Source organism: Ailuropoda melanoleuca, chromosome 6 (genome assembly GCF_002007445.2).
Source record: "Ailuropoda melanoleuca isolate Jingjing chromosome 6, ASM200744v2, whole genome shotgun sequence".
NCBI classification, from domain to species: Eukaryota; Metazoa; Chordata; class Mammalia; order Carnivora; family Ursidae; genus Ailuropoda; species Ailuropoda melanoleuca.
In genome coordinates this window covers 76,849,155-76,874,548 of record NC_048223.1, presented here as the reverse complement: position 1 = coordinate 76,874,548, position 25,394 = coordinate 76,849,155, and the positions used below count along the sequence as shown (strand labels likewise).

Genomic DNA, 25,394 nt, shown 5'->3' with positions numbered 1-25,394 from the left:
GTTGAATTATTATATTGTGCACCTAAAATGAATATAACACTGCATGTTAACATACAGCATAAATGTATAACATACATGTATATTGGAATCATACAATATGTGGTCTTTTGTGACTACCTTCTTTCACTTAGCATAATGTTTCTAAAAGTCACTCATGCCATAGCATGTATTAGTATTTTATTCCTTTTTATGGCTTAATAACATTCCATTGTGTAGATATAGCACATTTTGTTTATTTGTTCATTAGGTGTGGGTATTTGACTGATTTCCACTTTTTGCCTATTATGGATAATGCTGTTATGAACATTCATATATAAAGTGTTTAAGTTTTGTATGGACCTGTGTTTTTAGTTCTCTTGCGTGTATACTTAGGAGTGGAAGTGCTGGGTTATATGGTAATTCTATGCTTAACTTTTTGAGGAAATGCCAAACTGTTTTCCAAAAGGTTATACTATTTTACATTCCCACCAGCAATAAATGACAGTTTCATTTTTTTTCATATTCTCACTTATTATTATTATACATCTTTTTAAAATTATAACCATTCTAATGGGTGTGAAGGGGTATCTCACTGTAATTTTATTTTGCATTTTTCTAATGATTGGTGATTTTGAACATATTTGCACATTTATACTTTTTAAATAAGAAAATATGTTCCAAATTCTAAATTAACTGATAGAGGAATATTTAGACTACAACAATTTTAAAACATCAGTCTATATAAATACGTTATGTCCTTTTGTGACTGGCTTATTTCACTTTGCATATGTCCTCAAGGTTCATCCATGTTGTAACATGTGTCAGCATTTTCTTCCTTTTTAAGGCTGAATAATATTCCACTGTATGTATAGACCACATTTTGCTTATCCATTCATCTGTCAGTGGGCACTTGGGTTGCTTGTGCTTTCTAACTGTTATGAATAATGCTTCAATGAACATGGATGTACAAATCTGTCTTTGAAACTCTGCTTTCAATTATTGTGGGTATATATACAGAAGTGGGTTTCTGTACCAATTCTATTTTTAAATTTTGAGGAACCACCACACATTTTACAAAGTGACTGCCTCACTTTACAGTCCTACTGTTTACCAGAGTTCTGATTTCTACACATCCTCAACAATTGTTATTTTCTGCTTTGTTGACGGTGGCTCTCCTGATGAGTGTGAGGTGGTATTTCACTGCAGTTTGATTCCCTGATGATTAGTAATGTTGAGCATCTTTTCCCATGCATTTTGACCACTTGTAGATCTTCAGAAAAATGTCTATTTAAGTCCTTTGCCCATTTTTTAGTCAGGTTGTTTAATTTTTTGTTGTTGAGTTTTAGTAGTTCTTTACATATTCTGAATATAAACCCCTTACCAGAGACAGGTATATGATTTGCAAATATTTTCTCCCAGTCTGTGAGTTACCTCTTTATTCTGTTGATAGTGTCTCTTGATGTACAAAAGTTTTTTAAAGGTTTTTGATGAAGTCCAGTTTGTCTTTTTTTTCTTTTAACTGTGCCTTTAGTATCATATCCAAGAAATCATTGCCATATCCAGAATCATGAAGCTACTACACTGTGTTTTCTTCTCAAAATGTTATAGTTTTAGATCTTACATTTAGGGCTTTGATCCATTTTGAGTTATTTTTTGTATATGGCATTAAGTAAGAGTCCAGCTTCATTCTTTTACATGCAGATGTGGATATCCAGTTTTCCTGGCACCATTTGCTGAAGACTGTCCTTACATATTGAATGTCTTGGCCTCTTTGTAAAAGATCATTTAACCATATATGTGAGGGTTTATTTCTGGGCTCTCTATTCTATTCCATTGTTCTATATATTTGTCTTGATACTGGTACCACAAAGATTACTATAACTTTTTAAGTTTTTTTTTTTTTTTTTTTTTTAAGATTTTTTTTATTATTTATTTGACAGAGACAGAGACAGCCAGCGAGAGAGGGAACACAAGCAGGGGGAGTGGGAGAGGAAGAAGCAGGCTCATAGCAGAGGAGCCTGACGTGGGGCTCGATCCCATAACGCCGGGATCACGCCCTGAGCCGAAGGCAGGCGCTTAACCGCTGTGCCACCCAGGCGCCCCATAACTTTTTAAGTTTTGAAACTAGAAAGTATGAATCCCCCAGGTTTGTTCTTTTTCAAGATTATTTTGGCTATTCAGGGTCCATTGAGAATCCATAAATTCTAGGATGTTTTTTCCTATTGGTGCAAAAAATACTGGATTTTGATAGAGATTGTATTGAATCTGTAAATTGCTTTGGGCAGTATTGACATTTTAATAATATTAAGTCTTTCAATCCATGGACATGAGATGTGTTTCTATTTGTTTATGTCATCTTTAATTTCTTTCAGCAATGTTTTGTAGTTTTCACTCATTATGAGATGCTTTTTTTACATATTTGTACTTAAACTTATATTTGCCATCTAAAGACCATGATAGAAATTACTATATGTGAATCTTTAAAATGAACTATAAAATCAATCTAGGTTTCCAAGTAATTAAAGGAGCTTATGGTGACCATAACATTGACACTAAGAAGTAATGACTTGACGATTTAATTTTAAAATTATTCCAGGGGCGCCTGGGTGGCACAGCGGTTGGGCGTTTGCCTTCGGCTCAGGGCGTGATCCCGGCATTATGGGATCGAGCCCCACATTGGGCTCCTCTGCTGGAAGCCTGCTTCTTCTTCTCCCACTCCCCCTGCTTGTGTTCCCTCTCTCGCTGGCTATCTCTATCTCTGTCAAATAAATAAATAAAATCTTTAAAAAAAATAAAAATAAAATTATTCCAATAAGTATTATTCACCACATACTATGAGCCAGAAAAGTGTCTGTGCTAGACATTCAGAATTCAGTGATAAATAAAAATATGACAGTTTCTCCTTTCATACAACTTATAGTATTTACAGTGTTATGTGCATTTAAGAAATATGACATAATGTTACAATAACCTGGGTCCTCCTGATACTTCATGTGATAGAGGTTGGTCCGTGAGCCCCAGAACCTGGAACACTGGCTGGACTATGGTGCCTTCTGCCTCCTAATTGAGGACAACATCAAAGCACAGGAGTGTTTTCGGAAAGCCCTTTCCCTCAACCAGAATCATATCCAGAGGTATGCTTGGGAGATGAAGAATGAGTAGGAGCAGATAAGCTTCTATATGAAATTGCCTTGGTTCCATAACTGTGACATGGCACCATGTTGTTAATCGTGTTGTTGGTCTCTTCCCAGCTTGTTGCTGTGTGGTGTCCTGGCTGTCCTGATGGAGAACTATGAGCAGGCAGAAATTTTCTTTGAGGATGCTACTTGCTTGGAACCAACTAATGTTGTAGCCTGGACTTTACTTGGTATGGTATTGTCCTGTGATATGAATGTGTTTTCTTCCATTATAAGATTCTCCCTTTCTCTTTACATTCTTTAATGGTTCATCATATAGTTCTTAAACATCGGTAAAAATATGGCAAGTAGAAGTGAAATGTTGCAGTTCTTCAGTTTATGATGTGGAAAACCAGTCACATTTATTTCAGCATCTTTCTTTCTTCAGGTTTGTACTATGAAATTCAAAACAATGATATTCGAATGGAAATGGCATTTCATGAAGCCTTCAAACAACTTCAGACACGAATGTTTCAGGCACAAGTAACAAAGCAGAGGAACATTGGTACTGTTGAGTACATTGAAGAAGGACGAAAAGTAGAAGAATCCAGTTTAGGCCCTTGGGGAATGACTAATGTTTCTTCTGCAACAGCAATTAAGGTGGAAGCCCCAGCAGGTAGCCTTATGAATAGGACCTGGCACATAGTAGGTAGTAAATAATGGTCAAATGAGTCAGTAGATGGAGTTTTGAGTTGTCCCAGGGATACCAGGAAGGACTCCTTCTAAATAATTCCTCATTCATATGATTGAAAGTCTGAAGCTTTTACTGTTGCTATTCAGGTTTTTGAATCTTAGAGAATTTACTGTTTCTGTGTTCCCAAAGAGGGGTATCATTGTAGCAGACTAAATTTCTTTCATTTTCCCCTCACTTTCTTTTCCAACACTCTCAACCCCTCTCTTGTGATTCTTTTTTTTTTCTAAGATTTATTTATTTATTTTAGAGAGAGAGCACAAATGGGAGGGGCAGAGAGAAAAGGAGAGAGAATCTCAAGTAGACTCCACAGTGAGCACGGAGCTGAATGTGGGGCTTGATCTCAGGACCCTGAGATCATGACCTCCACTGAAATCAACAGTCCGATGCTTAACTGACTGCACCACCCAGGCGGCCCCATTTCTCTTGTGTTTCTTTCTTTCTTTCTTTCTTTTTTTTTTTAAGATTTTATTTATTTATTTGACAGAGAGAGAGACAGCCAGCGAGAGAGGGAACACAAGCAGGGGGAGTGGGAGAGGAAGAAGCAGGTTCCCAGCAGAGGAGCCTGATGTGGGGCTCAATCCCAGAACACCGGGACTACGCCCTGAGCCGAAGGCAGACGCTTAACGACTGAGCCACCCAGGCGCCCCTCTCTTGTGTTTCTTAAGCTTATTTATTTATTTACAAACACACACACACACACACACACACACACACACACACACACACACTCCCTTTTTTCCCTGTTCTTCATTGCCATTTTCCTTTCCACCATTTTAGGAAATCAGTCATTCTAATGTGTTTAATATGTGTTTGTTTATGTGTTTCTTGCATATGTTATTTTGTTCATATGTTATTATATATTGTTATTTTGTGTGCATGTATTTTTAACAGTTTGAAGTATAATTGACATTTCATAAACTCCACAAGTTTAACACATACAATTTGATATGTTTGACATATGAACACACCCATGAAAACATCACCACAATCAAGTTAACAAACATATCCAAAATCTCCCAAACTCTCCTTGTGCCCATTTGAATCTCTTTCTCTGGCTCCCTTCTCCAAGCAACCACCAAGCATCTTTCTGTCACCATCAATGAGTTTGCATGTCTAAAATTTTAGAATTCTAGAAAAATTTCCAACATTTTCTAGAACTTGTAGAATCAAGTAGAGGGTTCCCCTTTCTCTGCATCCTTGTCAACATCTGTTGTTTCCTGACTTAATTTTATATGCTTTTAATTTTCTAAATATATGGGGATTTTTCCAGATATCTTTGTTTTTTATCTAATTTAATTTCCCCGTGGCTAGAAAACACACTTTGTATGATTTGAATCCTTTTAAATTTATTTTGACTTGTTCTGTGGTCCATCATGTGATCTATCTTGATAAATGTTCCATATTCACTTGAAAAGAATGTGTATTCTGCTGCTGTTGAGTGTTCTGTAGAATTTTAGTTAGGTTGGATTAGTTGATGATATGTTCAACTCTCCTATATCCTTTGTAGTTTTATGTCTTTGAAGTTTTGTTTTAATAGTTCTTCTTACCTCAAGTCATATTTTTTCTAACTTGATAATATTAATTTTATGTTTAAATTTATTTGGATTCCATTCTTGAAAGTGATGCTAAGTGGCATCCAGTTTTATTTTTCTCCGTGTAGGAATCTAATTTTCTTAAAACTATCTATAAAACAACTGTCTTTTCTGTTTTGATTTAAGGTATATGTCTCTAAGCTTTTTATTCTATCTTACTGTCTGATCTTAAAACAATATTGTATTCTTTTTATTGCTGTGGTGTTGTAGTATGCCTTAACATCTGGTATATCAGGTTCTCCCATTTACTTGCCTTTTCATACCAGACTTACCTATTCACGGACCTTTATTTACCTATATAGATTTTATAGTGTTTATCAAGTACATAAGTTGAAATTTTTATTTGGACCCTACTGAACTTATAAATTATTTTAGGGATAATTAACATCTTTATGTTATTAAACCATTCTATCCAAGTTTGTGGAAGGCCTTTCCATATCCTCAGATCATCTTCTGTGTCCTTTATCAAAGTTTTAACACTTTTTCCAATGAGGCTCTGTTTAAGTAATTCATAAAAACCTTATAGATACCATTGCTACCATAAAATATCTTATTTTAATTACATATTCTCATTGGTTATTGCTGGCATTTTTTAGTGTGTGCTACTGATTTTGACATTTTAGATTTTGGTGTGTACTATTGTTTTGTAGATTGAATTTATATATGACAATCTTGTTGGACTTTTATTTATTTTAATAGGTTATTAGTTCTATTGTTTTTTTCTAGAACATGATTATCATATCTTTTGCCAATAACAATAATGATTGGGTTACCTTTTCCCTCCCAATCCTCATACAACTCATGTCTTATTACTATCTCAAATAGTATGTTATATATTAGTTGCAGTGGTCAACTGTGTCTTCTTTCCTATCTTAATGGGAATGAATTTAAAATTTGTCAATTAGGGGGCACCTGGGTGGCACAGCAGTTAAGCATCTGCCTTTGGCTCAGGGTGTGACCCCAGCGTTATGGGATCGAGCCCCACATTGGGCTCCTCTGCTATGAGCCTGCTTCTTCCTCTCCCACTCCCCCTGCTTGTGTTCCCTCTCTCGCCAGCTGTCTCTATCTCTGTCAAATAAATAAATAAAATCTTTAAAAAAAATTTTGTCAATTAAAATAAGCTATAAGCTTTTTAAAAAACTTTTATAGAATTAAGGAAAATCCCTTCTATTCCTAGTTTTCAAAGAATTTTATCTTAATTATTTTACCAGTTTAGCTTGTACTCTTTAAATTATTCAGAAATATGAATTCAGTCACTGCAGCTGTGACTCTTGATCTCAGAGTCATAAGTTAGAGCCCCATATTGGGTGTAGAGATTACTTAAAAATAAAATCTTTAAAAAATATATAAAAAGTCTACAAAACAAGTCTGTCCGTGTAATATTTAGGAAATATGTTTCTTATGCTTTGAAAATAATTATATTTTATCTCCTGTAATAACCTTTTAATATCCAATGTAGCAAGTTTTTTTTTCTTCATTAAAGTTTAATCTGTTTAGGACCAGGAGCTCCATCATCCATTCTAGATGACTTTCTTGAAGAATCCTCCAAACTACAGTCTGACTCACGAGAACACATGTTATCCACACAATCTCAGGATCCAACTGCCAGCCAAAAACCAGACAACATACTTCTCAAGGAGATACCAGTGAAAAAAGGTACTTAGGAATAAAAATTTCCACTTGAAAGAAGGGCATAAACAAACTAGACAAGGATGAAAACTCTTATGATTACCAAAATGGCGATCTTAACTTACTTGAAGTTGATTAGTTTGTCATATTGCCTAAGTTCCTTCATATGAAGCTAGGCTCTGATAATCCGAACTCAGTAGTGCAACCCTTTCCATAAACGAGGATTTATATTTAGCTCAGAGAAGTGGCTAACTACAGACTTACGATTTTCTAACAATGATTCTTCATTTTTAGAATATCTACAGGTTGTGTTTCACATTCAGGAAGATCTGAATACTTTTAAAAAGCATTTCATTTGGTTGAAACTTGCATTTGGAACCACCAGTAGACTAACCTTGAGAACTGTTGAGGACCGCTACTATAAAGGAATCTACTGCTTTTCAGATTATAACCTCTCTTATATATTAGATTAGAATACTCTCCTTGCTCATTTGTAGTAATGTAGCTCACTGTCTGAGCTTCTGACATTTTTTCCCCTTTACATCTAATCATCTATTATTTTAATATAATATTTTCAGAAACATCAAAATGTCAAGATTCATCAACTGTTCTGCATCCTAGCCCTCATGGTGTTTCCCAAACTCCTGCCACCATCTTCATGGAGACCATACGTTTCTTGATGAAAGTCAATGCTGTTCAGGTCAGGATGTTTGGAAAAGGGCAAATAGATGGAAAGATTTTAGTGAACTATTTATTCAATCCATAGTGGTATCTTTCCAAGCTTTAATATATGTGATGCAGAAATCAAATATACTTTTGAGAACACACTGTAGGCCTAATGGTGTGAATATCCAAATGTGAACCACTCTTTACAGAGAGCATCAGAACACCTCACTGCAAATCTGCTCCCTCAGAATACCAGCAGAGCAAAATCGGACTCTAAAGGCTTACGTAGCCGGATGTCACTTTATTATCAGAATTCGTATTATTGAGTGTTGAGGGTTCACAGGAGCCTAATCACACCTTTCTTCCTTTCTAGGTTGTAAACAGTTAAAAAACAGATACATGGTGCTATGTGGGGGAATAAAAATATTAAATTTTTTTATTTGTGTAACTGGGCTGGAGATGCGACTAGCCTCAGATTTGACTTGCTCATACAGTCACAGGTAGAACTACTGGAGAATTTTCCCTCCTGCCAGAGAAGAAGAGTATCCTATGAGGTCTACCTCCCACATGGAAAACAAGAAATATATCCATGAAGCAAGCAGTAGGAGGGGGAGCAAGATCCAGGAACCAGGAGAGTTGGCCCTCATCCTGCAGAGTGCATGTTCCACTTCAGGGTGGGCAGGCTCAAAAAAGGGCAAGAATTATGACCTGGCTGGGAGTGGGCCACAGTAAACAGGAACTTTGAACACATTAACATTTCCCAATAGAGAAACAGGCTTTCTGTCTCCCAGATTAAATAAGTCACTATCCCCGCCTCCCCATGCAAAGAGCCAGAAATGTAGGTAGAGGGAACAGCTCCATAACTTCCTCCCACTATTTTTCTAAGAAGGTATAAATGTTAATGGGAGTTTCTATAGTATAAGCTAAGATGGGAATGGAGGGAGAAGAAAAGCAGGGCTTCCCCCTCTGCTTAGCAAGTACATCTGACTTTGTTAAATTTGCAAGCCTTATATAGCATTAAAAGCAAAGAATAGCCCAAAGTATAAAACTGGCAGACATGGATGAGAGTTTGTCAGAAACAGACAATTTATGTTTCTAAGATCCCGAGTCTAGAATTTTAGAAAGGGAGGTTTTGCCTCACTAAGTTTCCTCAATAATTACAGCTGCCTGACAATGTTACCTCAGGTGTCAGTGGGGTGGTTGATGAAGTGCTTTTGTCTGCTGCATAACAAATACAGGCAAAAACTCATCTAGTACACTGACCAGCAAGACCAGAACAGTGCAGTACTGCAGATTTTTCACTTGGAAATGTCTACATTTGGTGACTAGGTGAATAGCTGGTAATGGAACAATGATGTGCTGAATCTTTATAATGCACCTTTTGAAGTGGATAATCATTTCATTCTAAATACGTTTCTTATTCGTTATTATCGGGGACATAATATTCACCTGCAAGAGCTATGGAACTGACACAATGCAGCTACTTATATATTCCTTATAATCCGGTTTTTCCTCACAGTATGTGCAAAGAGTGCTTGCTCATGAGCTGTTATGCCCTCAAGGAGGCCCCAGCTGCGAGTATTACTTGGTGCTGGCCCAGACACACCTTCTCAAGAAGGACTTTCCCAAGGCAGAGGAATACCTTCAACTTGCAGCCCAGATGGACTACCTGGTAATAACTTTTGCTAGAACCTCTTGAGTAAGTTTGGACGAGGGGCAAGCAGGCTTTCTTAAAGGTGGTGATGCCATATCACAGGTAGATTTCTGGTTACAGAGGCAGAGGTCATCAACCCTCAGTAAACTCATCTATTTCCTTCCATTTGTTTTTCTCAAGCAGTTATGAGTTTTGCAAAGGGCAGAGAAAAGGATAAGGATAGCTCTTTAGCAGATAATTGATCTATTTCAAGTTTTCTGGACTTCTTCTGTTTTCTCATTGTGAACATTCTCTTGGTTATGTCTGAATGTTTTTCTTAATATTTGCCCCAAAGACAAAATAGTTTTGAAAAATGCAAGAAAGAAATGAGGGAGCAGACCTAGAAAAATAACTCCCACGTGCAACTGAATGGCCCTTTTTCTAATTGAGCGCTATTAGAAAAAGAAAAAGGACTTAGCCTAATTTTAAATGTTAAACAAAAATCACTAATGTACTTTTAAATACCACTTCATCCCAAATGCTACTTGTTCTTTACTTTCTCAGAACCCTGATGTCTGGGGCGTGAAGGGCCATCTCTATTTTCTAAGTGGAAATCATGCTGAGGCCAAGGCGTGCTATGAGCGAACCGTTAGTTTTGTAGTGGATGCTTGTGAGATGCACTTCATCTTCCTGCGACTGGGGCACATCTATCTGGAAGAGAAAGAGGTGAGGCACAGAGGATGGAGAGTAACCATGTAAATAAATCAGGTCATGGTCTGGGACCTGACTATAGTTCAAACATTAACATCCATCTGTGTGGACCCAACACAGTATTATGATTTTGGTATTTTAATATCCAAAGGTAAAGTGATTTGACCAACATTAGATAAACTAGTAATTAATAGAAGCAGGATTCAAACCCAGGCAGTCTAATATTGGAGTCTGTGGTTTTAACCATTACGATACTAAAAAGTTATGTAGAACTCAATAAATGTTACTGAGTAGTTAATGTTTAAACTAACTTTCTTTTATTAGCAGTAGTAGAAACATTCTTAGCTTGACTTAACTAATGGAAAATGTCAAAAGAACTTCTTCAAACTTCGTCCTCAACATAAAGGTTTATATTTAATTCAGTTGAGGCTAACCCTGTTCCACAGGGAACTCTAACCTGACTCTTTAGCAATTACTCTCCAAATTTTAGGAATCACCCCAAGACTTTCTAAAAACTTTCTAAAAGAAAATTTTAGGAATCACCTCAAGACCTCGTAAAAATTTTCTAAAAGAAAATTTCTGTTATGGAAAATTTCAAATACATACAAAGTATGGGGCACCTGGGTGGCTCAGTTGGTTAAGCATCTAATTCTCCATCTCAGCTCAGGTCTTGATCTCAGGGTTGTGAGTTCAACCCCTGCACTGGGCTCCATGCTGGGTGTGGAGCCTACTTAAAAAACAAAAAACAAAAACAAAAAACCCAAATACATACAAAGTAGACAGAATAGTAGAAAGGAACCAACATAGACCCATCCCATATTAACAATTACCAACATTCTGCCTTTTGACTTCATGCTTTTGTTTTGACTTCATTCCATTTCTACCCCCAGAACACCCAATTATCTTTCTATTTAAAATAAAGGGATGCCTGGGTGGCTCAGTCAGTTAAGTGTCTGCCTTTGGCTCAGGTCATGATCCCAGTGTCCTGGAATCGAGTCCCACATCAGACTCCTTGCTCAGCAGGGAGCCTGCTTCTCCCACTCCCTCTGCCTGCCACTCCCCTCCCTCTGCCTGCTACTCCCCGTGCTTGTGCCTTCTCTCTCTCTCTCTCTGACAAATAAATAAATAAAATCTTTCTAAAACGAAACAACAGCAGCGACAAGAAGTTGCAATGCCTTATAATTTAAGTATGAAGGCCCATATAGGCTTAAGAGAGAAAAATCACTATCCACTACAGTGAAGAAAATAAGTTTTCTTTCTGACATCATTGCAAGCTGCATCTGAACCAAGCTTCTGACTTAAGTAGTCACTCGGCAAGCAATTTCACTAGGCAAGCAATTCTTAGGCTATTTGTTGAGGCTTACCTATAGTTAATCTCTCATAGTGGAGATAAACGGTAAGAAGTGGTCTAATTCTTTTGGAAGTTTGTTTTTTGAGTTTTTCTAAACGTTTCCTGTATTGCTCAGCACTAAAAAGAGATAAACTAGCAAATCATGAAGAAACATAAAGGAAGCTTAAAAACATACTGCTAAGTGAAAGTAGCCAATCCGAGAAGGCTACATACTGTATGATTCCAACTGTATGACATTCTGGGAAAGACATAACTATGGAGACAGTAAAGAGATCAGTGGTTTCAAGAGGTTGGGGAAGGGAAGTGATGAACAGATGGAGCACAGAGGATTTTTAGGGCAGTGAAAATACTCTAATAATGGATACATGTCATTATACATTTGTCCAAACCTATAGAATGTACAATACCAAATGTGACCATGGACTTCAGGTGATGATGATGTATCAATGTAGTTTCATCAGTTGTAACAGAGGTACCACTCTGATGGGGGATGTCAATAATAGGAGAGGCTATGCATGTGTGGCAGCAAGGGGTATATGGGAAATTGCTGTGCTTTCCTCTCAATTTTGCTGTGAACCTAAAACTGCTCTAAAAAAAACTTATGTCTTAAAAAAAAAAAAGGGCTCATTTAACTTAGATTGGTCTTGAGTACAACTACAGAACCCCATGACTATCCTAGCAATATAGCATTTGAAACTTCCAGAAGAACAATAGCTTAGTGGTGCTTTCTTTCTACAGTACGAAAAGGCAAAGAAAACCTACCTGCAAGCCTGTAAGAGATCGCCTTCATGCCTTACCTGGCTGGGACTGGGAATAGCCTGTTATCGGGTAAGAGGATAAAGGCTTGAGACTAGGCCTGTGAATACAGCTGACCTTGATTCCTTGGTCTTCCAAGCATCCTGAGAGTTTATAATGATGGTGGGAAAAGTTACTTTTCAAAGGTGTTCAGTAAACTAAATAGTCAATCTGTACTAGAAAAAATAAAACATTATTAAAAATCTCTCAAAAACGTGAACCAGGAAGCTATGTTATTTGGTACATGTTATTTGGTACAGAAGCTCATAATTTTATGATGTTATCTGTAAGGAAAAAGTGATACGATAAATGAAGAATCTACTCAATTAAAGAAATTGATTGATACTTATTAAGCTCTGTGGCCCTTCTGTTTTCAGGAGGAGCTGCTATAGCTTCTAGGAGATCTTTTGCTCCCCATCCCTAAAAGCTCCTAGCCACAATTTCCTCCTTTCTTCCAGTCTTTGAAAGAGGCATGCAATGTGTTGTTCATGTCTGGTTTCTTCAATGTATTCTTGATGCTAACCCTCTCATTTTCTCCTAATACCTTAGTCTCTTAATTTTGTCTTTTTTTAAATTTACATTTTTAACCTTTCCTTCTCAATCAGTTCTTTCCCCATTCTTTCCTGCTTCTTATTAAACAACAGTGGTAACAACCGAATGAGTTGCCTGTATTCCCTGTCTCCTTCCTTTCCCTTATTGCTGTTTTTTTTTAACCATAAAGGTGATATATGTTCATCATAGAAAATTTGGAAGATAGAAAATATAAAAGGATCCATAGTCCAACCACTCAGTGATAATCACTGTTAACATTTGAATGCATTTTCCTCCAGTCTTTTTCATACATATATGAAAGCAAATTTAATGTATAAAACTGTAAATAATATGTTTACTGCTTTTTAATCTTTTTTCTACTTAAGCAGTATAGCATTGATATCTTCTTGCATCACCAAATAATCTAAAACATGATTTCTGATGACTTCATTGTGTTCCCTGGTTTGGCTGTGTAAATGAAGTGACCGTGTAATATTTCATACTACCCAGGACACTTCAGAGAATGGAAGGGGTGCTATTAATAATTATACTGGGACACAGGGACTGTTCCAGGCCAATTGGGACATATGGTCATTTATATATAAACTATGTGCTCCTCTGTTCCCAAAAAGAATATAAAACATTTATAGCTGTTAGAAAACTGACAGCACCGTCAAAAGTACAAGATACTAGGGGCGCCTGGGTGTCTCAGTCATTAAGCGTCTACCTTCTGCTCAGGTCATGATCCCAGGGTCCTGGGATCAAGCCCCGCATTGGGCTCCCTGCTCTGCTGGGAGCCTGCTTCTTCCTCTCCCACCCCCCCCCGCTTGTGTTCCCTCTCTCGCTGTCTCTATCTCTGTCAAATAAATAAAATCTTAAAAAAAAAAAGTACAAGATACTAGCTATACAGACTATTCAACGTAAGTCATGCTTCTATTTGTTTTGAGTAGTATAAACAATATTTTCATTGAGATAGAAACTAAAACAAAACAAAATCTTTAGTTAAGCCCTACCACTAAAATGTCCTAGTAATCCCTGTTCCCCATTAATGTTTTAGTCATACTATACCTATGTGTGGATATATCATAATTTATTTGACCAATCACTCATTATTGGGCATGTTGTTAGTTTCTACAATTATACTATTATAGATGAAGCTGAGATAAAATTCTTGGACATAAATCTCTGTGCCTAATTCTTTTTATTTCCTTAGGATACCTCCTTAAAGAATGGAGACAATTTTAAAAGTCTTTAAATTATAGTGTCAATTTGCCTTCTAGAAAGGGTGTATACTGATTTATACTCTGCCAGGAGGTATGAGAGCACATTTCACTGTTATCTTATAAAAAATGGGCATTATCATTTGACAACTTGATAGGTATCTTAATTTGCATTTTCATCAGTAATGAGGTTGAAATATGTGATACACATATCTCTTTACTTATGAATTATCTGTTCATATCCCTGGTCCCATTTACCTTTCACTTCATTGCAATCAGGCTTACTACTTTACCACTTTACCCTTACCACCTTACTGACACTTCTGACAGAAGTTCCCTTAACATCCTAATCGCTAAATGCCAGAGACAGATGAATTTCTGGCGCTTAACCCTGTTGACTACTTTCTTCCTGAAGCCCTCTCCTCCCTTGACTTTCACAATACTTCATTCACATCCTTCTAGTTCTATGCCTTCTTCTCTGGTACCTCTTTCTCAGCCTTTTTTGCTGGCTCCTACTCTTTTACCCACCATAACTGTTGGGCCCCCCAGGTCCTATAGTCAGCCCTCTTCTGTCACTGTATTTATTCACCCTAAGAAAAAAATACATCGACCCCAGTGGCCTTAAATACCACCTGTGCCCTAATGAATTCTAAACCTTTAATGCGTAACACTTCAAGTTTCTGACCCTTATATCAAACAGTATAATGGGCAGCTCCATTTTCTTGGTTCCCTAGACACCTTAAAATGTGCATAACTGAAATATAACCTAACTTAACCCTGAAGGATTCTCACATTCCTTAAGCCTACACCTTCTCCTGTATTCCATGTCTTGGTGAATGGGACTGTGATGAAGCTAATCAACCAAGCCAAAAACTTCAAAGGTATCCTAGTCTATTTCTCCTGTTACTTTTAATTAGGCATCAAATATCCTATTGATTTTGTCTCCTAAATGTCTCTTGAGTCTATTGTCTCCTCTCCATCCCTATTTTTATAGCTCCAATTCAAACCTCATCCTTTCTTTATCTGCTAGCACCATTTCCTGTCCTACCTTAATCCATCTCCCACATTGTTATCCAAGTGGTCCTTAAAATATGCAAATAATGTGTTACTCCCCCACTTAAACTCTTTAATGGCTACCCCTTGTTTCAGAATAAAGTTCACATTCCTTTGAATAAATATATATGATCCGGTGCCTAATTCTTTGTTTTATCACTTACTTTATTTTCCCTAATCTCTCTCTCTTTTCTCCAGCCCCACAAGCATACTTAAGAGTTTCCTGACCACACCACACTCTCTTATGCCTCCATGCCTTCATATGATATTCATTTTACCAGGAATGCCTTTCTTCACCTTGTATAGCTAATAAACTCCTATTTGTCCTTCAGGATTCACTTTAGTAATATTCCTCTCGGAGGCTATCCTTTAATTCCAGGGTACAATTATTCCCGTTTTCCTATGTCCCTCCTCTAGATCTATATATGCTTTTATTATAGAAATATTTATTCTGTATTGGAACTGTTTATGTGTTTGGGTTTTCATTTTGTTTTATTTGTTTACATATCTGTTAGTGAACTCTTTGGGAGGTTGTATTTTATCTTTTTATTCAAAGTACCTAACATGCTACCTGTCACAGAAGAAATCCTTAGCAAGTATAATTGATTGAGTAACATTGATTGAATGATATTGGTTAAATAATGAATCAGCACATTGATTGAATATTGAATCAATAGTTTAGAGACATTTAAAGTGTAGACCAAAGTATGGCATTGCTGAAAGGCCATTCTTCATATTGTTTCAGGCCTAGAAACCCATAATTTTCTTTTCAAACAGAAAAGATGAAGAGCTACTATATTGGGGAGAGGAGTGCCTTATTTCTTCCTTCGGTGATCTTTTGGAAGATTTTCCAAAGCAAACTCACTTTTAGGAAGCAGCAATGATATCCATATGTCCAGAGCTCGGGGAGCATTCTAGAGCCTGAATATTGTATTGATTGCTCAAGATTGTGCTATTAATAAGTAATATTAGTATTTTGACAGGCTAATAGGACTTTAACCTTAAGAAAGGGATGCACAATGTAAAGGAAAAAACAACAAATGTATTGGACAGCCTACTGTGTATGGGGAAATCACTGAACAATGCACGCACGGTAGCGAATACTTCTGGTTTTCCAGTCCTGGCATCCGAAGTTCCATGGTTCATGGTTGCCCTGATGGAACTGCTATAGAGGGAAGGAGGAAGAGAGGGGTGTAAGTTGAGAGCCTAACAGGCAGGACTCCAGATTTCTCTACTTGGCTTTTTAATCCGAGCAATTCTTCTCTTAACAGGTTCCTAGATTGGGCTAACACATAAAATGTTGTTTGAAGAAAAAGTTTTGAGCTAAACTGTTTATATAGGTCACATTACCCATGTTATTTGGACATAATGTTTTCAGCTAAACTGACTCCATCTGGCTTAAGGGAAAACTGCTCTGACTTAACTCACACTTTCCTTTTTCTATCAAGCTGGAGGAGCTCACAGAGGCTGAGGATGCGCTCTCTGAAGCCAATGCGTTGAACAACTACAATGCTGAAGTATGGGCATATCTGGCTCTGGTCAGCTTGAAAGTGAGTGTTTATTAACCTTACACAGTGCCCTTTCAGGGCAAAGAGGTGAGGAAGTAAGTAAGGCAAGAGATAGGTAGATGGCCATTAATGCATGATAGTTGAGGTTTAATGAGCTTCAGATTTGGTCATTATACTGATGAGGAAGGAGAGGCCCAGTCTGAGAAGCTGCTACTTGGAATGTGCTTAAAAATCATATTCTCACATGTGTTTGTCTGAAAAGGAGATTCTAAAAATGAGACCAAGCCATTTGGACTTATTGGTCACAGGTGAGCAGGAGCAAGGTAGGCCAGGGCTGATTGCCAGCCAGGGTTCTGGGTTAGGTGGGGTTCTCTGTGGCACTTTCAAGTGGCTCTGCAGGCCCCAGGCAGGGTACGCTAACCAAGCCCAATCCCAAGCATATCCTTCCTCAAGAGGAAGGATGTGGTAATCAGAGTCTGGCCTAGGGTTGGAGTTAGGAAAGATGAATGGGGATGGGGAGTCATGCAAGGGCAGTGATTGATGGTGCAGTGAAATGGCAGATCATACTAGGAGGCGGTGCGCTGTTTGCCTGCTGCCCTCCTCCAGGCCTCTTGGCCTGCCTGAGCTCTCAAGCCTGGGACACTGGTATGCATTCCTTGTATACTCATTCAAATTATGCTCTGGGTCTACAAAAAATTCCTATATATACTTCTGAATTCCACCTTTATTAGTCATTTATGACCTAGAAAAGTTATATAAGAATCCACTGATAAAAACAAAGGTGGACTAGGAGCGCCTCAGTGGCTCAGTCAGTTAAGCGTCTGACTTTTGGTTTTGGCTCAGGTCATGATCTCGGGGTCCTGAGATCTAGCCCTGTGTTGGGCTCCTCACTCAGTGGGGAGTCTCCTCGAGATACTGTCTCTCTCTCCCCCATCCCCCACTAACTCTCTTTCTAAAATAAATAAATCTTTTAAAAAATAAATAAAGGGGGATTACAAAGGTACATAAATAGATGACCAACAAACATAAATGGAATATTCAACAAAAATCTCTGATAGATTAGAGCGATTTTTCCCAGAAAGCCCATCATTTGAAAAACGGGCCTGATTGTTACAAAGCATCTTCTTTATAATTGTCTGGTTTTTTGCTCTACTAGCCTTCCTGAAACACTGCTTCCTGTTAAACTGCTGGCTGAGGGTGCTTATCCTTGACATATATGGGAAATTGGATAGGGTGTATTGTGGGAGTTTGTGATAGCTGCTCTACCTATGGAAAGTAACTCTCCCATACTTAAATAACTTGGCTAAATAACTTGCACAGCAGCTTAAGGTCAAATGGGGAATAATGAGAGTGGCTTTCAGTTTTCCAATGGCCAATATAACATCAAACTGACAGGGAGTATTGTGATTAGAAGAGAAATGAACAAAATAAAAATTATTGCATCTTATCTTTGGAATAAATTTATTGAGAGATATCTGAGTTTTAACCCCAACTCTGCCACAACTAGCTATGGGATCCTGGGCAAGTCACTTCAACTGGCTGGACCTCGATTTCTTCGTCTTTAAACTAGAGAGTCAAATGGAAGATTTTAATACACTTCCCATAGAAACTGCTAGATTAAGTAGGAAAAAACTAAGGCCATGTAAGATTTGAATAAAAACAACTAACAATATTGAACTCAAACACCAATATAGAACTCTACACTTAACAATTAGAGAATCTGTATTTGCAAGTGCAAATGAGTTGTTCATAAAAGTTGACCATACGCTAAACTACAAAGAGAGATTCTACAAATGCGTATAGATAACACTACAGTGAAATTATAAGTAAACAATGGAAAGATAGGCCAGATTGGGGCACCTGGGTGGCTCAGTCGGTTTAGCATCTGCCTTCGGCTCAGGGCATGATCCCAGGGTCCTGGGATTGAGCCCCACATTTGGCTCCCGGCTCAGCAGTGAGTCTCTTTCTCCCTCTCCCTCTGCCCCTCTGCCTGCTTGTGGTCGCACACATGCTCTCTCTCTCTCAAATAAATAAAATTTTAAAAAAAGATGACATACATACATTTATAAACTTGAGTTCATACTTATAATTAATTCATATGTCAAAGAGAAAATCATATGACAATTTCTTGTGGTAGGTAGAATTCTAAAGATGACCCTCCCCCTTCCACCAATATTATTCCATCAAATACAAATATAGGTACTGCTGTCAAGGGATTTTGCAGATGTAATGAAAGTTGCAAATCAGTTGACCTTAAAATATAGAGATTATCTAGGTGGGCCTGTACCAATCAGGTAAATCTTAAAAAGCAGAGTTTTTTTTCTGGCTGGGGGCAAATGGGAAAGTCAGAAAAATTCAAAGCACAAGAAAGATTCAACACACAATTGCTGGCTTGAAGATGGAGAGGGGCCACATATCAAGGAATGTGGGTGGACTCTAGAAGCTGAAAGCACTCCCTGCTCACAGCCAGCAAGGAAATGGGGACCTCTATCCCACAAGTACAAGGATTGAATTCTGCCAGTAACCTGTATGTGCTTGGAAGTAGATTCCAGATGAGAACCCCGCTCTGCAGACACCTTGATAATTGGCCTTGTGAATCATACCAGACTCTGACCTATGGAAACTGAGATGATAAATATGTATTGTTTTAAGCCAGTGAGTTTGTGGTAATTAGTTACACAGCAGTATAAAACTAATATAGGCCACCCAGTAGATTTTTTCCCCAGTTTTCTTTTCTTTTCTTTTTTTTTTTTTTAAGATTTTACTTGTTTATTTGAGAGAGAGAGAAAGAAAGAGAGTGCGCACAAGGCGGGGGGAGGAGCAGAGGGAGGGCGGGTAGAGAGATAAGCCCACTTCCTGCTGAGTGTAGAGCCAGACAGGCAGAGCCAGATGCAGGGCTAGATCCCAGGACTCTGGGACCATGACCTGAGCCGAAGTCAGATGCTTCTGACTGAGCCACCCAGGTGCCCCGATTTTTCCCCCAGTTTTATTGAGAAATCATCAACATAGGGGGCGCCTGGGTGGCACAGCGGTTAAGCGTCTGCCTTCGGCTCAGGGCGTGATCCCGGCGTTATGGGATCGAGCCCCACATCAGGCTCCTCCGCTATGAGCCTGCTTCTTCCTCTCCCACTCCCCCTGTTTGTGTTCCCTCTCTCGCTGGCTGTCTCTATCTCTGTCAAATAAATAAATAAAATCTTAAAAAAAAAAAAAAGAAATCATCAACATACATCCTGGTGGATTTTCATAATAATGGCCCCCATTTAATTATGCTTTTTAATTATGTCCACACCCTTTGCAATGTGGTGTTGCCACTCCTCCCATCAAGAGGTGGATTCTCCTTATTTCTCCACCCTTTGGAATTTGAGCTGCACTTGTGACTTTCTTTGACCAGTGGGATATAATAGAAGTGATATTGCGTGAGTTCTGAGTCTAGGCCTGTAGAGGCCCTACAACTACTGTTCTTGTTCTCTTAAAGGGCTGGGACCATCACCTGTGAAAAAGCCCAGTTTAGCCTATAGGAGGCACAAAGTCCACTTGGAGAACCGAAGCATCCCCACCAATAGCTAACCTCTCTATTTGAGTGAGGCCACCTTGGACCTTTGAGCCTTAGCCAAATTCTCAGAAGACTAGAGCTGCATGAGTGATTTCAGGAAAAACCAGCAGAGGAAAGACCCTGATTGCCCATAGAATTGTGAGAAATAATATATTGTGTTTAAACCATTAAGTTCAGTAGATAATTAAAATGGGAATGAAAAAAACAAAACAAAATCACTATACTTTGGAATTATGGGATATAATTAAAGCAATATGGAGAGCTTAAAATATAGCCTTAAATACATTTATTAGAAAAGAAAGTTGAAAAGTCAATGAATTAAATATTTAAATCAAGAAATTAGTGAAGACCAAAGAAGGAATAATCAAGAAAATAAGGAGTACATACCTGAAACTAATGTAATATGTCAATTATATCTCAATAAAAAAGAAAAGAAAAAAAATAGAGTAGAAGTAAATGAAATTTAAAACAAGGACAAAATAGAATTAACAAAATCATAAACTGCTTTTTTAAAAAAAATTTTTATTATGTTAGTCACCATACAGTACATCATTAGTTTTTGATGAAGTGTTCCATGATTCATTATGTGTGTATAACACCTAGTGCTCCATGCAATACGTGCCCTCCTTAATACCCATCACCGGCCTAGCCCAGTCCCCCACCCCACTCCCCTCTGAAACCCTCAGTTTGTTTCCCAGAGTCCATAGTCTCTCATGGTTCATTCCCCCTTCTGTTTTCTGGTTCCATACAAATTTTAGGATTATTTGTTCCAGCTATGTGAAGAAAGTTGATGGTATTTTGATGGGGATTGCATTGAATGTATAGATCTCTAGGTAGCATAGACATTTTCACAATATTTGTTCTTCCAATCCATGAGTGTGGAATGTTTTTCCATTTCTTTGTGTATGCCTCAATTTCTTTTGTGAGTGTTCTATAGTTTTCTGAGTACAGATCCTTTGCTTCTTTGATTAGGTTTATTCCTAGGTATCTTATGGTTTTGGGTGCAATTGTAAATGGGATCGATTCCTTAATTTCTCTTCCTTCTATCTCATTGTTAGTGTATAGAAATGTAACTGATTTCTGTGTATTGATTTTATATCCTACCACTTTGCTGAGTTCCTGTATGAGTTCTAGCAATTTTGGGGTGGAGTCTTGGGTTTTACACGTAGACTATCATGTCATCTTCAAAGAGTGAGAGTTTGACTTCTTCTTTGCTGATTTGGATGCCGTTTATTTCTTTCTGTTGTTTGATTGCTGAGGCTAGGACTTCTAGTACTATGTTGAACAGCAGTGGTGATAGTGGACATCCCTGCTGTCCCTGACCTTAGGGGAAAAGCTCTGTTTTTTCCCCATTGAGAATTATATTTGCTGTGAGCTTTTCATATAGGGCTTTTATGATATTGAGGTAAGTTCCTTCTTTCCCTATATTGTGAAGAGTTTTAATCAAGAAAGAATGCTGTACTTTGTCAGATGCTTTTTTCTGCGTCTATTGAGAGGATCATATGGTTCTTGTCCTTTCTTTTATTTATGTAATGTATCACATTGATTAATTTGTGGATATTGAACCACAGTTGCAGCCCAAGAATAAATCCCACTTGGTCGTGGTGAATAATTCTTTTAATGTACTGTTGGATCCTTTTGGCTACTCTTTTGGTGAGAATTTTTGCATCCATATTCATCAGGGATATTGGTCTATAATTCTCCTCTTTTGTGTGGTCTTTGTCTGGTTTTGGAATCGAGGTAATGCTGGCCTCATGGAAAGACTTTGGAAGTTTGTCTTCCTTTTCTATTTTTTGGAACAGTTTCAGAAGAATAGGTATTTATTCTTCTTTAAATGTTTGATAAAATTCCCCTGGGAAGCCATCAGGCCCTGGTCTCTTGTTTGTTGGGAGGTTTTTGATTACTGCTTCAATTTCCTTGCTGGTGATGGGTCTGTTCAGGTTTTCTATTTCTTCCTGTTTCAGTTTTGGTAGTTTATATGTCTCTAGGAATGCATCTCTTTCTTCCAGATGGCTGAATTCCTGGGACCAGCTGAAATTAAGGTCTCCTACTCTTCTACCATCTTGGACTCCTAAGTCTAGAAACATTTATTTGAAAGTCAGGAATAAGACAAAGATCCCTACTATCATCATGTCTATTCAATACTACAGCATACCTCATTTTATTGTACTTTATAGACATTCTGTTTTTTTAAAGGTAGGAAGGTTTATGACAACCCTGTGATAAGCCAGTCTGTCTATCAGCACCATTTTTCCAACGGCATTTGCTCAGTTCATGTCTTTGTGTGTTGCATTTTAATAATTCTCAAAATATTTCAAACTTTTTCATTATTATATTTTTTATGGTGATCTGTGATCAATGAACGTTGATGTTACTATCAAACTGTGTCCGTATACGATGTGAACTTATTTTATAAATATTGTTGTGTTCTGACTGCCCTACTGACTGGCTGTTTCCCATGTCTCTCTCTTTCCTTGGGCCTCCCTATTCTATGAAAAACAACAGTATTGAAATTAGGCCAGTTGATAACCCTAAAGTAGCCTCTAAATGTTCAAGTGAAAGGAAGAGTTGTGCGCTCTCACGTTAAATCAAAAGCTAGAAGGTATTAAGGATAGTGAGGAAGGTATGTCAAAAGCTGAGAGAGCCCAAAAGCTATGTCTTTTGTGCCAGCTAGCCAAGTGATGAATGCAACAGAAGCGTTTTTGAAGGAAGTTAAAAGTGCTTCTCCTTGGCACCTGGGTGGTTCAGTTGATTAAGCATCTACCTTCAGCTCAGGTCATGATCCCAGTATCCTGGGATTAAGACTTGATTCGGGCTCCCTGTTCAGTATGGAGTCTACTTCTCTTTCTCCCTCTGCCCCTACACCCTGCTCATGCTCTCTCTCAGATAATTTTTTGAAAGTGCTGCTCCTGTGAACACACGAATGATAAGAAAGCAAAAGAGCCTTTTTATCTGATACAGAGAAAGTTTTAGTGGATAGATCGAGCCAGTCACAATATTCCCTTAAGCCAAAGCCTATTCCAGAGCAAGGCCCTAACTCTCTTCAGTTCTATGAACATTGAGAGAAGGGAGGAAGCTGCAGAAAAAAAAGTTTGAGGCTACCAGAGCTTGGTTCACGAGGTTTAAGGAAAGAATCCATCTCCATAACATAAAAGTGCAAGATGAAGCAGGAAGTGCTGATGTGGAAACTAGCTAAGATAATTCATGAAGGCGACTACATTAAAGAACAGATTTTCAGTGTAGATGAAAAAGCTGTATATTGGAAGAAGATGCCATCTATGACTTTCATACCTAGAGAGAGGTCAATGCCTGGCCTCAAAGCTTCAAAGGACAGGCTGACTTTTTTGTTAGGGGATAATTGTGACTGGTGATTTTAAGTTGAAGCCAGTGTTCATTTACCATTCTGAAAATCCTAGGGCCCTTAAAAATTATGCTATATCTACTCTGCCTGTGCTCTACAAATGGAACAACGAAGTCTGGGATGACATCTGTTTACAACACAGTTTACTGAATATTTTAAGCACGCTGTTGAGACCTATTGCTCAGAAAAAAAAAATCCTTTAAAAATGTTACTGCTCATTGACAATGCACCTGGTCACCCAAGAACTCTAATGGAGATATACAATGAGATTATTTTTTTATCCCTGCTAACACAACATCCATTCTGCAGCCAATAGATCAAGGAGTCACTTTGACTTTCAAGCCTTATTATTTAAGAAATTCATTTTTTTTTAAAGCTATAGCTGCCATACATAATGGTTCCTCTGGTGGACCTGGGCGAAGTAAATTGAAAACCTTCTGGAGTCCAGGATTCACCATTCTCAATTTCATTAAGAACATTAGTGATTCAGATGAAGAGATCTAAATATCAACATTTGCAGAAGTTTGGAAGTTGACCACAGTCCTCATGGATGATTTTGAGGAGTTCAAGTCTTCACTGGAGGAAGAAAATGCAGATTTGGTGGAAATAACTAAAATTAGAAGTGGAGCCTGATGATGTGACTGAATTGCTGTAATCTCATGAAAAAATTCACGGATGAGGAGTTGCTTCTTATGAATGAGCAAAGGAAGTGGTTTCTTGAGATGAAATCTACTCCTGGTAAAGATGCTGTGAAGGTAGTTGAAATAACAATAGAGGATTTAGAATATTATATAAATTTAGTTGATAAAGCAGTGGCAGGGTTTGAGAGGATTGATCCCAATTTTGAAAGAAGTTATACTGTGGGTAAAATGCTGTCAAACAGCATTGCATACTACAGAGAAATCATTCATGAAAGGAAGAGTCAATTGATGTGGTAAACTTCATCACTATCTTATTTTAAGAAATTGCTACAGCCACCCCAAACTTTACCAACCCTCACCTTGATCTGCTAGCAGCCATCAACATTAAGGCAAGACCCTCCACCAGCAAAAAGATTACAACTCACTGAAAACTCTCAGATGATGGTTAACATTTTTTAGCAATAAAGTGTTTTTAAATTAAGGTGCATATATTGTTTGGAACACAAGCAGGGGGAGTGGGAGAGGAAGAAGCAGGCTCATAGCAGAGGAGCCTGATATGGGGCTCGATCCCACAACGCCGGGATCACGCCCTGAGCCGAAGGCAGACGCTTAACTGCTGTGCCACCCAGGCGCCCCCAGTATCTGCTTTTTCTAATGCATAGAGACAGGATAAAGTGTAGTAGTTAAAAACTTGGGCTCTGAAGCCAGGCCGCATTGTTTTAAAATCTGACTCCTCCAGTTACTATCTTCATAACCGTGGGAAGTTATTTATCCTCTCTGTGCCTAGGTATTTCCATCTATAAACATAGAATTATAAATAACAGGTTTCCTCCTTGAGTTGTTTTGAGGATTAGGAATGAAAGTATGTAAAGCACTTAAAACAATGTAAACAATTAAATGTAAATGTAAATCACAGAGTAAACATTATATATGTTTTAGCTATTATTAACAGAATGGCTTCAATCCTGAGATTTCGGTGGGGGGGAATGAGAAACTAAGTTATCTTTAAGCTTTTTTTTTTCATTTTTAAAATTTTATTATTTTTTTATTATTATTTTTTTAATGTAGACTCCATGCCCAACATGGAACCCAATGCAGGGCTTAAACTCAGGACCCTGAGATCAAGACCTAAGTTCAAGAGTCGGACGCTTAACAGACTGAGCCACCCAGGCACCCTTCCTTAAGCTTTTTGAAACAAAGAATATATGTATATGTATGTGTGTGTGTGTGTGTATGTATATATATTATAGATATGAGATATATATGAGAGATATATGGAAGCTATATATATACATGATATA

At 37.8% G+C, this 25,394-nt stretch overlaps 1 protein-coding gene across 3 annotated transcripts in view; it reads left to right on the top strand.

The window, feature by feature from the left end:
- Positions 1-25,394, top strand: part of CFAP70 (cilia and flagella associated protein 70) — an 89,743-nt gene that overhangs the window by 61,924 nt on the left and 2,425 nt on the right. For all 3 annotated transcript variants that reach the window (XM_034662685.1, XM_002920403.4, XM_034662684.1), the window contains exons 18-26: positions 2,980-3,113; positions 3,231-3,346; positions 3,544-3,771; positions 6,939-7,097; positions 7,649-7,770; positions 9,256-9,408; positions 9,934-10,095; positions 12,170-12,259; positions 16,479-16,580. In XM_034662685.1, coding sequence (XP_034518576.1) covers positions 2,980-3,113; positions 3,231-3,346; positions 3,544-3,771; positions 6,939-7,097; positions 7,649-7,770; positions 9,256-9,408; positions 9,934-10,095; positions 12,170-12,259; positions 16,479-16,580 — 1,266 coding nt within the window. The remainder of the gene's footprint in view (positions 1-2,979; positions 3,114-3,230; positions 3,347-3,543; positions 3,772-6,938; positions 7,098-7,648; positions 7,771-9,255; positions 9,409-9,933; positions 10,096-12,169; positions 12,260-16,478; positions 16,581-25,394) is intronic.